A 14582-nucleotide genomic window follows, 5' to 3' on the forward strand; every position below is an offset into this window, starting at 1 on the left:
CACATCACGATGTGTTTTTCTCTCTTGTGGAATGTAAGACAGAATTTCGTTCATTGCCGATATTTGAGAGTTCAAGGATGAAATAAAAAGACGTTGGAGGAAGTAGTATAAAATACAAAACTATGTAATAAAACATTTTACATGGAGAAAAACGAAGAATTTTTTTTTTTTAATTTTTCAGTTGACTTTTGGCATTTGGTTTTACATCTACATTTATAATTGTACATGTAGTGATGGCGATGGTGATTGGTAAACACTGGCTGTGGACTGGTGAAAGCTGAAGCTTATAGATAAGTCTGCTTATGCCTAAGGCAAGCCATGTCAATATGTCTTATATCAAAGAATTGTAGATTTGCTGTTAATTAACTTATTTCTGTTGGGCCATCAAATTTCACACAGAACAATTATGCACTTTCCCAACTTCCCTTAGTTTTTAATGTCTGAGGATAAGTACAAGTTTCTATAATGTGTAGCTTTAAAGAGCATCAATAAAAATTAAATTCTCTTGATTGGGTCCTGGTTTAAGCAATTTCAAAGCTGACTTTAAATATTTTTAAACCAATGGACTTGATTTGGTAGTTTTGATGTTTCTTCAGAAATGAAGATTGTTCAATCCAAACCTCCTGCAGGATGGCAGGGGATGGCAGCAGGCAGGGTTCAGATCCAGCACCATTGAGACAACAGCCGGAAGAACAGTCCCGAGTGGATGTCACATGACCAGCCATCCAATCGAATGTTAGAATACTATACATTTCAGTCATTGTATTGATGAGTCTTGAGAAAACTGTTCATCAAATGGAATCTGTAGCTGAGAGGCGAATACCACTTGGCTACCTATCAAGGGGGCGCAAGTTCAAATCCTGACTTGAGCAGAATTGTATTAGCTGATCTCCTGAAGGAAGCACTGGGACCTTCTCCCACCTACCCCCTCCCCCATAATAGCCCATTGGTCCACAAAAGAAATTGAACCCCAAACTCGGAGCAACCAGTAAACATGAAAATTGCGCTATATAAAAGCTATTAAAAAAAACAACAACTTATTATGCTTAGAGAACATTTTATAAACTTCACCTTTGATTAGATAAATTCAACAACACTGACAACTTTAACAAATTTTTTTAGTGCATTACAGGAATAAATTAGAAACTTGATTGTAGAAAGTCTATTGTCTGTGGATTTAAGACGTCCTTTGTAGTCAAAAAAAAAAAAGTTGCATAGCTTGTGTTTTTTTAAAGTGAAAATATTAAGTAGCATTTTAATTATGACTAATTTGAACAGATAACCCTACAAACAAAAATCAACATTTTTTCCCCTAATATTTTGTGAGACAGAAACATCATTAGAAAAACTCTTTGTGTAAACACAAACAAACTGACCCAATAGGAAGTTTAAATTATGAATGAAATCTATTCATACAATTTTATTTAGTTTTAATTTTTTCGAAAGTGAAGAGTTTGTATCAGCTTTTAATTAAACCTTTCTGCCATTGAGATGATCAATGATGCTTTTTCACTTCTACATGCTCAACTCATTCACTTAGAGGTACAGCACTACATTGAACACATTTCTGCACACCTTAGCTCACCTGTAATTTCCCAGGTAGACACCATCTGGATTTAACATGGGAACAATCTTAAATACTAAATGGTCTCTCAGTATCTTGGCTATAGGATGATTGCTAACTAAAAAATCAATTATACCTGAAAAAAAGACAAATTTTCAACTTGTTAAAAATACTAAATTGTAATTACATAATCTCAAACATTACTTCAGTAAATAGTTCATTGGAATTAAGTGAAGAAAGACATGGCAGAGTCAATCATTTATTTTTAGAAACGAGCATTTTAAAATTTTGATCTAGTTATAAGATTATATGCTAACTATTGTGGCTTTGAATCTTGTAAATGTTAAGCATTATTGTTCTACATACAAATATATGTAGGTGAATCATAAAGATGTGGTTTGTTTTGCAATAGTTAAAAAAAAAAATGTCTAAAATAAAAAACTGAATATCTAAGTTTAAAACTCTAGTAAGACAGCAAGGGAGCAGGGGATGACAGTTGTAAGCATAAGACTAAAAACTCAGACTAGATCTATTTTATGCATATGTTATTTAAATTAAATTTTTTTATAAAAACACTTTCATTTATAATTCTTATTCTCTTACCTAGCTGTTTTCTTTTTTTTTTAATATTCAATTTCATTACTGGTTTATTTGCTTTTACTACACATGGCAGCAGTCCCTTATCTTATCTTCTTATCTTATAAAATACAGACGTTACTTCAAAAAAGAACATGATTACATCCTATGTGTGTCCCTAGGTCAATGTAGTGTTATGCGCCTCTGCGCGGTGTCTTGTGCAGATAAGTCTAAATGGAGGTAACACTCAAATAATGAAATAATACAGATGAAAGGCCAATATAAAGGTAGTTAACACTGATGAACAATGTCGAACAAGAGATAATGAAGAGAACTTCTGAATGTCGTATTACCTAAAGCCGACCTTACAATAGAGCTGACAAAAGTTTTTTGTTTACTTTAAATCCTAGTCTTGTTTTTTAACAATCATGTCACTGTCTCTAAGTCAAAACTTTCCCTTTTTTTATGAAACAAATAACTTTTTGACCTAAATTGGAATATTGAATATTATATTTAATGTCATAACCTTAGTCAAGCATGCTAATCAAAGACTTAAATACTGCCAACTCATTGGTTTTCCTTGCTGACTAATGAGTAGAGTGGGTATTATTTGGCATTGAAAAACTAGGTGGTAGATATTTTACTTTATTGTTTTAGTTTTTTTTTTATTTGCTAAATGAAGAATGGAAATAATTGTGTCTAGATCTAGTTGCAGCATTCTAATGATTTGTAAATCTCATTTTTTTAAAACAAAATGAGCTTATACATTATTGCACTGTAGTCTTAATTTATAACAAATAATTATTAAATATAATATTTTATATTTTAAAATATTAAATTCTGAACTAAATATCTTTTATGTTCCTAATACAAAAGAAAAAAAAATTATTCTAGTTTTTTTAAATGTATTTTATTCTTACAAGCTCTAAATTTAATTTAATAGTAAGACTTGAAAAGCTTTTAGCTTTCACATGTATTTTTGGCACTGGAGCACTAACTAACCTAAACATTCTTCAGGATGACAAGGAATAGTAGTGGACAGGCTTCAGACATGGGACATCTAGATGACAGTGCTGCCAGCTTACTTCAAGACCAGACAGTCAATTATGTATCCCCACCACATAAAGTGCTCATCAAATCATAATAGGCACGCAATTTTTATATTAGCATAACCTCTATGAGTCCAGTTTTATAATTTGATGGTTCAAGCAAAAGTAGCTTATTATAATTATTAAATGGTTGTCTGGGTTGGTCAGGTTAAAGGTTTGGCCTAAAAGTGTATAATACATAAATCTTCAACCTATTTTTCTGTTGGAAACCTATCTTATGTTTCAATATTATTGTTAAACATTTCTTTATTTACAGAATATTAGCTGTACCCTTTAAAAAGTAATACTTTCCTTTAAGTAATACATTCATCCCAGAATAAATTAAAATTATTTCATAAATTTCATGATAAATCATATTTTGCTTTAAGATTTGTATGTTTTAAACAAATAGATTGAACCAAGTCTAATAATATTTTTTTCTCTGTATGCTATAATTCAACATTACAACAAGACAATACTTTTTTTGACTCGTACGACTTACCTTGACATACAAATGATGCAGGAGTTTCTCCTGGATGAACTCTAGCAGTAATTAAAATTGTTTTTAATTTATCATTTTCTTTGGCACAAATGTTTGGACTTGCAATGGTTATGAGGTCAAGCCTTCTCTGTTGCTATAATAAACAAACAATTTGAAATAAATGGAGAGTGATTATTTTTAGAAAAAATATAGAAGTACTACACCTAAAAAATAAAGATGAAAAACAAATTCAGTTTATTAGCATCACAAAAAGATTTTAGGTATCACTTACAAGGACCGCATCACAAATAAAGATGTTAGAAACAGCAATTGGACCTCATCATGACCTGCTAACCACTGACAAAGACACAAACCTAAATCCTATGGCTACATCACATGGTCTGCAGGGTTCACAAAGACCTTCCTTCAGGGAACAATATCAGGAAAAAGTAAAAGAGGCAGACATAGAAAGCGATTGGAAGAAAACATAAAAGAATGGACACGCCTATCATTGAATTAAATTCTATTCAAGGCAAAAGACAAAGAGGAATGGAGAAACATGGTCAACACATCTTGTGTGGTGCCCCAATGGTTCAACAAACTAAGGGCTAGGTGAAGGTGAAGAATGCATCACAAATGATGCTATCATCTAATCAACTAAACCAGAACTTCCACTTTGACATGTATTGAATTAATTGTTATATTGCAACATTATTTAGTAAAATTATTGCAAGTGAAAAAGTAAATGAGAGATATTGAAATAAATACTGATTGTCTCGTAGCATAAAGCAGATGTTGCATTAAGTTTATTTTTAAATATCTGCAAGCACCTGCAGAGCAAGATCATGGTTAATTGTCAACAAGCTCTTGGAACAAGCATACTTTCTTGGAACAGAAGCAGGAACTTAATTCCATGACTATAAAAGCAGCGAGGTTGATTGTTTCCAAATAAGAGGTAGATGATAAAAAAGTTTTTGAAAGAATGGAGATAGTTGCAGTAATGACCTTGAACGAAGATGGTAAACTTGTTTAATGAAATTGTATTGTACAGTGTGTTTATGTTATTAAAGTGATTCCTAGTTCCAGAATTAAAGCTTTGTATTTATTGTTGAAGGATCTTAGTTGTTGGAATTAATGGTTTACATTTGAATCTCTGGCATAACAATATTGTTTGAGTGTTCAGTAATTGTTGAAAAGAAGAAATCTATAATAAATTATAACACCAGAAACACATTGTCTGATCAAGACAATCTCATCGTAACATCAAGACATCATCACATCTAGCACTCTAATAGAAATGATTGATATTGCTTCTTTAACAAGCTTGTGTATATATATATATATATATATATATATATATATATATATATATATATATATATATGTATATATATATATATATATATATATATATATCAAAGGTATTTGCATATCAATATTATTATTTCTATTACTTTTATTTATAAAAGAACAAGCAATATTAAATGTGATTAGGGCAAAGAATAATCAAGCAAAGTGAAAAGATAATTATGTCAAAGGATATACAAATTATATTTTCTAAAAGTCTACAATTCATTAAAGTCTTTTACAAACATGGGTAAGAAATAATGGATGTTGGGAGGAGGGGAAAAAAAAAAGGTTCTTCCTGACATTTCACTTCTGTATTGAACTACAAACCAATTAATTATGGGAACTCACCACGGACAAACACAATAGCTCTCTTGTGAAAAAGTCATAATTCCTCCTTTCCAAATTGTCCAAGTAGTTTTGTAATCTAGTATAGGAGTAGGGGTAGCAGTATGCAAACTGGTAAACATCTTCTTCTCGGTCAAATACAAATGCAAAGGACATTACATAGTTCTTGCGGTGATCAGGGCAACGGTAATAATAAACATATTTAGATGGAATGCGAACCCTGTATAAATAAAAATAATGAATAACTAATCTGAAAACAGTTTTAAAAAAAAGAATACTATAAGAGGTAATTTTTAAAATTAATTATATTGATGCAATCTATTTTTTTTTTGGTATAAATAATTTTTTTTATGTCTACTTCAGTGGTTCTCAAATTGTGCATTGGTATACGAAGTCTACTAGAAAATACAATTATACAATTATATTACATGCCTAAATTCAACAAATTTGTCTTGAAATAAAAAATAAATTTGTTTTTATACATATTAATACATTCAGCTCAGATGATGTCACAATAAAGTTTTTAAATGATGGCATTTCTCCGATAGAAATAGAAATGCTGATTTTTAATGTGTCTGCTGTTTTCTTTTTTGGAGGTACTTCTTCATTATAATTGTCCAAAGAGTTAAGTCTAAGACTCTTGGAAATCTAGGCCTATGGAAGCTTGCCTCCATCTGTCAGTCTAAACAAAACTCTGTATAGGAAAAATTCATGTAGATGTAGCTTTTTACATCTCTATTATCAATGGCATGTATTCCATATTCATTCTCTGCATGAGATCAACCATGGAGGTGTGTTGTTGGCGTGTAGCACCAAACTGCTGGTAGACAACTACATTTCTCTAGTTGTATAACATTTTAACTTTTCAAACTTGAAATAACTTGAATAACTTCCTTGTTGAACACTAAATATTTAAGTTGAGATGAAATGAGTAACAAACTAGAATATAATATTTAAGCTAATCTAACTCATAATAAAAACACGTCTTTATACTCTGCATCCTGGAGTAGTCTCCCTTTTTATATTTGCATTATGCAAGACCTATTGTAATTTTATAATGCTCACTTCAAAACCACCAATGTATCACTAGCTTCTTCTCACTGTCATCTTGGAAACACACACAGACACTTCATAACAAGGTGTCCGCCATAATAACAGCCCCTTGAGGTCAGCATTTGGATAATTTGTTGGAGCTCTCTTCCATTCCCACCAGTGCAAGTTCTGTTTTGCTACCCTATGGGCTAATTCATCTTCTCTAATAACCATTTCCATTAAAGTGCCTTTATGATGCTGAGAAGCATTGCCCAGGATTTTAAAGGTGCAAGATTATACCATAAGGCTAATAGGAAAAATCTAGTTGCATTAACCATTACTAAGAGGCTAATAAAAAACATTTTAGCTTACCACTTTGGCCTGCTGGTAGATTTAATCATAGGAGTCATGCCATCTCTGTATAGAGATTTTGTTTTACTAAAATTGACTATGTTGAAGATAACCCTCTGAAAAATTATTATTTTTTTTTAATTTGATAACACTAAGTGCAAAAAAATCCATAATAATAATAAAGCTAGGTAAATAATTCAGACAAAAGAGAATCTATATTTGCAAATTGATTGTCCTAGTTTAAAAGCTCAATTTTTAGAATGTGCCACCATAAAGATTTTGATATGTTATTATAACATTAAGAATCTAAATGCCTCCTAAAATATGAGAATGTGATCTGATGGTAAAAGGTAAAGACTTGCCTGGTCTGACTTGACATTTTCTACAATGAAATTGAACCAGACACGAAAACGAGGATTGCATGTATCAGGTCTAATAAACAAGTCATATTCTGTCTCTGTGATGTAATCAACTCTACCAAGATTACCTGGAAACCAAAATATTTGAGATTTTGTAGCAAAAGAATTATAACTGGATCCTTTATTTTTATTTTGTAACAGCTAAGTCCTAACTTAATGTATAAATGCTATTTATAAAAATTACTTAATTTTATTTTAATTGCACATATTTGTAGTACACTAAAATGACTCCAAGAAAAAATTTATAACTTTATTTTCCCAGACAATGATTTCATTCTCTGGTTCAGTTTAACAAATAGTCACATATTTAATTGAAGATTGTCTTCATTAATAAAATAATTATATAACTAGACATGGTGAAAAATAAAATAATATCTGCATCATGTAGATTAAAAATCTTCAATTTTGTTTTTTAATATAAGAAATTTAATACAAATGAAAATTGGTTTCAAACTTACCACTTTCAAAGCAGGCATCAAAAATGAGATGACCCTTTCTAGGTTTGCCAGTGTAGTTTGGTGGCACCACAGCAAATTTGTTGACATTTCCAACTACAGGCTCATCTGTACTGTCTGACTCACTTCCTGATCATTTACAGAATAATATAAAATATACATCAGTTAAACAAGTACAAACCAAATAGAAGATTTGCAGAACATAAAAACTAATCAAACAGAGAATGGGTAAAGCTGTGATAGCTGAAACAGTGGAGAGAAGAAATGAAAAGAAAAAGAGTTACAATAAATATTATTTTGAAAAATGTCAAAAGCCCATAAAGCTGTTGAATGTTAGTGTAGTCATATGCAATGGCGGCGCAAGACCTAAATTTGGTGTGGGCGAGTTGTATTTTTGAGGCCCTATATGAAGCAAACAGGTGTATATTAGGCCTATAAATATTAAACACTTGAATCTGTCATGTTTTTATTGATAAAAATGCCATTATAGAAAACTAAAAAAATGAATTACAGAAATTTACTTCTTCTTACTGAGCTCCTATATAATACTATGGTAATTTATCGTAGAGGCTAACCTATATCAGCTTCAATAGATTAAAAGGGCCAAAGCTGAAAGTTTTCCTGTAGGCAGCAATTTTTATGTAATTTAATTAATTTGATATTAATTAGTACTTTTAATTTTAAAAAACTTCTATCAGTGGCAACTATATTTTCAGGTATTATTAACAAAATTAGAAACACATTGTGTGGATTTTATTGTGCAGGGACAGTTTATTCACAAGATCATCAAATTGCAACACCATAGCCTTCACTATCTCGGATTTGCTTTCCAAGGCATATTTTGATTAGCTTTCTATTCATTTTGAAGCATGAAAGTAACAGACTAGGAAATTTTAAGCCCTGGCCATGAAGAATCCCAATGATAACAATGATATACCAGTTTATATGGTGGAATTCTATGTTTCATATCTTCAGAACTATTTTTGATTACTCAAACTTAACTGTATTGCTGGACATACTTATTTAAGTGATAAAATAGAACAGAAATCCTATTTAGCCCACAAAACCTTCATGGGTTCTTTACATGACATTGGTCTAGACCTAACTATTGTTTGACTAAACAAAAAATCTTAACATCGTTTTTGACAAGTATTTTTTTTTTAGTTAAGGCTTTTAAGTAACGCATAAACCTATGAGGCCCAAGGTGCCTTGGACTGTGAGGCAGTGGGCTGTTATCAATGTCCCCATATGCTGCCTCTGGTCATGTGATATGTCTTCTGGACTGTTTTCTCAATGGTCTTGGGTTTGAACACTGCCTGGCACAAATCCCCTGACTCCTGGAGGAGGTTTGTGTTAGGATGTAATAATCTTTAATTCTGAAGGAACATACAAAACCTGTAAAACAATAAACCACTTTCTAGCCATATGCCAATAATGTATATTTCTATCTCTTGATTTAAAAAAAAACACAGCTTCTACAAATTATTTGCATTTAAGCAATAATAATAATTATTATTATTACCGGTACTAAATTATCTGAACAACATGTAAGTGTCAAATACCAGAACCACCTCTTCTTTGACTTATCTTATAGATCTAATACAGATGTTACTTAAAAAAAGAAGATAATTACGTCCTATGCATTTCATGTGTCAATCTAATCATGCATGTTAGTCATGACTTAAACTCTGGTAACTTGTTTGTTTTCCTGGCTGATTCAGGCAACCCATTTCATTCACTAGGGAAGAAGAACACTAGCCTAGATTATTATATGAGATGTAGAGTTAGATCTAAAAGCTAGATATATGATAGATCTTTATATACTTAATCTAGATCTCATGAGACATGAAATGATTATGATGTCTTTTATGATTAAAGATCTACATAGATCTATTATGATGGGGGATTATGGGAGCTGGCAGGATTTGAACCCTCGACCATCGATAAATCCGAATGACAGTCCAGCCCACAAACCGCATGACCAGACAGCCATCTAGATGTACTATTCAGTCTATTCCACTTCTCTAGATCAAAGACTATATATATATATATATATATATATATATATATATATAATTTACCATAGTCTAAGTATAGACAGTTAAGACAGTATACTAATACTGAGTATAGTAATACTAATAATTTTAATTACTAGATCTTACATCTAAAATTCTAACTAAATCTAATAGTAAGTAAGTAATAGTCAGATCTACACAAACAGTTCAAACACATTCACATATCATCATGCAGATCATCTATGATCAGATCATCTACTGATCTAGAATATCTGAAGAATATCTAGACTAGAGAATACTAGACTAGTAATATAAATTAAATATTATTTATAATATATTTATTATTATATATAAAATATATTATAATTATAATAAAAGGGCCTAGGCCTAGACTATCACTGCGTGAGTGAGTCACAGTGTTACTGAGTGTAGACAGTGGAGTGTGTCTGTGTGTTGTTATAGTTAAAATTATAGTAGATCTAGACTAGTAATACTAAAATAACTAGATCTAAACATGTTTTTTTTTTAAATACGAACGTTAGTATGTATATAGCAGCTATTATAATTTCAAATAAATATTTCATATTCTTTTTTTTTTTCATATCAGCAAAATAAAGCCGATCATACCCGAGTCACCCTGCTTGTCAGCCATTTTGATACATAGACGCCTTTACTTCACTACGGAAGTTTACAATAAATTAAATAAAGTTTCATTGGTCGAACACTTCCTTCATCCAATCGAATTTTATGATACACTTTGGATTGTTTTGAAACCAAAATTAAATTAGTAGGCTTGTCAAGCCAAGCATGTTATTAAGATCCGAGATGCATAGCTATAGATGACTAGAATCCTAGATTTAAATCTAATTGTTTAATGTTAAGATCTAGATTCTAGATCTAAATCTATTACTGTTTTCTAATTCTCAGCAAAATGCTCATTTTAAAACTAGCCATGAAATTCTGGAAGTATATCTATATCTGAAGTATATCACATTACTTCAGGAACAAAAGTCAGATTATTTGCAGACGATTGCATAATATATAGAACAATAAAAACAACACAAGACACAGATATTTTACAAAGAGAATTAGATGAATTACAGAAATGGGAATCAAATTGGAGCATGTCTTTCCACCCAGAAAAATGTCAGTTGTTAAGAGTAACAAAAAAAACTAAAACAAATTAATTCCACTTATTCATGGCAAACCAGTAACACAGACTAAAAACGCAAAATACTTTGGTGTAATAATAAATGAAAAACTGTCATGGAATCCACATATTGATGAAACTACAAAAATATCAAACAAAGCATTAGGATTTATTAAAAGAAATTTCTATAAATCAAATAAGAACATAAAACTAAAATGTTATTTAACCTTGGTTAGACCAATAATAGAATATGCATCCTCCGTTTGGGACCCCTCAACTCAAGAAAACATTAAGAAACTGGAACAGACACAAAATAGAGCAGTGAGATTCATAACAAACGAATAGGGGCCTACTCACATTTGACTAGAGTAACACCTTTAGTAAAATCACAAAATTTAGAAAGCCTTCAGGACAGAAGGCTCAAAAGTAAAGTAGCAATCATACATAAAACACTGAACCATAATAATAATAATAATAATAATAATTTTATTTATAAAGCGCTGTTAACAAACAAAATGTAGGCTCAAGGCGCTGTAACAACATTACAAACACAAACACGTGAGCTAGATTAACAGTTAATCTAAAAAAGTTTTAAACAAGTAGGTCTTAATGTTCTTCTTAAAAGTGGTGTAGCATGTTGTCTGTCTGAGATCAATGGGGAGTGAGTTCCAAACCTTTGGTCCGTGAACTGAAAAAGCACGCAGACCGTAGCTTTTGAGGGAGAAACGTGGCACTACTAAAAGCGTTGAGTCCATTGAGCGCAGGGCTCTCTGGGGGACATATGGAGTAATCAGTTCGCTAAGGTACAAGGGCATCTCATTGTTATATATACACTGATGACAAAGTGTGGCGACCTTGTAATCGATTCTCGCTTTCACGGGTAGCCAATCTTCAAATACAAAAACAAAATTCAATAAAATACTCTGAAAGACACAAAGATAAAGGCACATTCGTCGTCCCATATGCTAGGACAAATTTGTACAAATACTCCTTCTTCCCTAGTGCTATTAGAGCATGGAATGGGTTGCCTGAGCTAGCCAGGAAAACCAGTGACTTGGCAGAATTTAAGTCATTGGTTAATATGCATGACTAAATGCATGACGCGTAGGACGTAATCATCTTCTTTTTTGAAATAACGTCTGTATTATATAAGAAGATGTCTTAGCATTTATTTGTTTGTTTATTAGTTTATTTTCGGGAAAAGAAAAATAAGAAAAAGAGGACCGTATTTAGGCCTGCCTATACATCTGAAATTCAGAGTAAATCCTACGAGTCCAATTTCGCTACCCGTTGTTCATAGGGGTAGGCGTATATATAATATAGGCCTATGTTTTGTTTTACGAACATCTCCATTGAGGGCGCCACGTTGAGGCCATCTGGATTTTCGTTTCACTTTTTTCCGGATCTTCATTCAAGCTCAAACCTTTCAGAACGGCTGGGGGAGAGGGGAGACGGAGGTCAGGGTTCAAACACGGGACCATCGAGACGACAGTCCATAGCGCACACTTTACAACGGGAGATGGAATCCTTCGTAACTGAATCAGCCAGTAAAAAGAAAGATAATAGCAGAGTTTGAGTCTCCTGACTAGATTGGTATGGATACGCGCTAATTTATAAGATAGATCTTCATCCTCAAATAGAAGTAAAAATAATTCTATGTAGGCTAGATCGATCCTGGTTTAGGACCAAAAAAAAAAGTTGATGTTAAACTAAACATAATTCAGAATAGATAGATCTAGGTTTAGGACCAAAAATTAAAAAAAAAATCCTTTACGAATAAATGAAGCCTTAATAGGCTTATAGATCTATGTCATCGTGGTAACAGTCCGACGTACGCCTACCTACTACTCCACCATGCAGCCACTGCGTTTGCAGTTTGACAGCTTTATCTAAACTCCAGTAGGCCTATTAGGCCTACACATTTGTTGTAAATGGGAATACTAGCCTACTCAAATCAAACCAATATTCGCATCATTTTCATCCTCCTTTATTTTAATAATTACAATTAATTAAAATCTCACAAACTAACGACACTTTTTAAAGTCTATGCAAAATTCCTTTTTTTTTTAAATTAGTGTGTGTGTGTTTCTGTGTATAAAAAGTTTCGTCTGCACCCTGGTCTATGTGTAGATTTCGGAGATGCCAAACACGTTCATCACATCTTTCGCTCCACTTTGGAGAGTCGATTGATTTTGCCAAGGTTTGTGCCACATTTAATTGGTAGTCGCCAGATATTTTACCAATAGCAAATATTTTTTAATGGTGAAAATTGAATCGCATGTGATTTAAGATTTTAGTTGAGCAATTAGAAGCCATTTTTTTTTTGTGATACTATTTCATTTTGGAAACTCAAGACTGTTAGTCGAAACTTTACCATCTGAGGATTGCGTAGAGCTGTAGATCAACCCGGTAAGTACTGCAGCTTTCTTGACATTAAAGATAGCAACCGATTAGACAAGGAAAGTTTAACAGTATATAGGATTCTACACATTTATGTGTGGTAAGCCCTTATTGAAGACAGGCGTAGAAGACGAAAATTAAATTTAAATAGACCGCCGGTGGACAATGACTTTGTCTGCACGAAATGCGGAAAAATATGTAGATCGCAACTGGGTTTGCGTTGCCATGTGAAACACTGCACTTATCCTTAATCTTCGGAATCAAAGCCATTGCAATATCTAATATTAGCCTATGTCTACATATTTTTCCACATCCTGCGTAGACATGGCCGATGTCTGCTGGTGGTTGGTTTAGATTTTCCTTTCCGTAGTCTAAGTCTGCAGTAGATTTTTTTTTTGACTCCAATGTGAATTCCGCAGCCTTTGTAATAAATCTCCACGTTCGGAAGCCACCTACTGTCATGTGCTCTTTTCTATGCTAGTTATAGCAATCTGGAGCCTAAATTGGTCTGTAAAGCGTCTTCCGGTGGGGAGGGGGAACATGTTTACGCTGACCACCTTTCAGCTCAGTAAAGAAATATAGCCTTTGGCATACGTTCGCCTTCCCGTATGGGAAATGTGCCCTGCCCAGCCTAGCTGTTGAACTATTACCAGTTTCTGTACACTGTCCATGCTTGGAAACCACACATTTTTGTAGGCTGGCAAAGCTTGGAGGCGTCCAAAAGCGCTTCTTGAAAGTGATGGATCTGCTTAACACGATTACAAAATGGATTTCTTTACTGTTTAAATTTCACCTTGTTTTCCTGTTAATTAGCATATGTTTCACTCCGTAGCCACGTAAAATACTGCACAGGCCACGTGAAACAATGGAGTCGCTAGCCTAGCCTCCTTTTAATCTTTGGACTTAAAAAGATTGCTATTTAGATAGAGGCTGTGACTTAGACGACCCTTTCATCATATTCCCTCCTCTATGGCTTGAGCATTGACTTGGACAGTGAGTCATGTCTTACAATATGACCGAACCACATTATGATCGTCAAAAGAAACGCTGGTTGGACACCATAAAAGAATAGACCGGCCTCTCTCTTGCTAAGAACAGCTGCTGATATGGACAAGTAGAGGAGTTTGGTAATTTTTGGTTACGCGACCTGTCAAGAGGCAGATGATGATTGCTTACACGTTTTTTAATATTTGAAATTTTTTAAAAATCTTAAGTGTTTTTCTTTTTAAAGAGAGGTTTAAAATGTGACAGAGTTCTTCAAAAGATTGTTTACAATGTTTGCTACTGAGTCATTAGAGCATCAGCCTGGGAGACCAAAAAGTCTCTAATTAACATGCACGACTAGATTGATACAAG

At 32.7% G+C, this 14582-nt stretch overlaps 1 protein-coding gene across 1 annotated transcript in view; it reads right to left on the reverse strand.

Moving 5' to 3' along the window:
• LOC106060710 (cytosolic carboxypeptidase 6-like) overlaps positions 1–10356 on the reverse strand; it is a 72243-nt gene extending 61887 nt beyond the window's left edge. The window contains exons 1-7 of the mRNA XM_013218698.2: positions 10304–10356; positions 7665–7790; positions 7150–7274; positions 6809–6903; positions 5408–5624; positions 3731–3863; positions 1586–1700 (exon numbers count right to left, since the gene is read on the reverse strand). Coding sequence (XP_013074152.2) covers positions 1586–1700; positions 3731–3863; positions 5408–5624; positions 6809–6903; positions 7150–7274; positions 7665–7790; positions 10304–10328 — 836 coding nt within the window. The 5' untranslated portion in view covers positions 10329–10356. The remainder of the gene's footprint in view (positions 1–1585; positions 1701–3730; positions 3864–5407; positions 5625–6808; positions 6904–7149; positions 7275–7664; positions 7791–10303) is intronic.
• Positions 10357–14582: the final 4226 nt, after the last annotated feature.

The sequence above is a fragment of the Biomphalaria glabrata genome, chromosome 5, assembly GCF_947242115.1.
Source record: "Biomphalaria glabrata chromosome 5, xgBioGlab47.1, whole genome shotgun sequence".
In the NCBI taxonomy this organism is placed as follows: domain Eukaryota; kingdom Metazoa; phylum Mollusca; class Gastropoda; family Planorbidae; genus Biomphalaria; species Biomphalaria glabrata.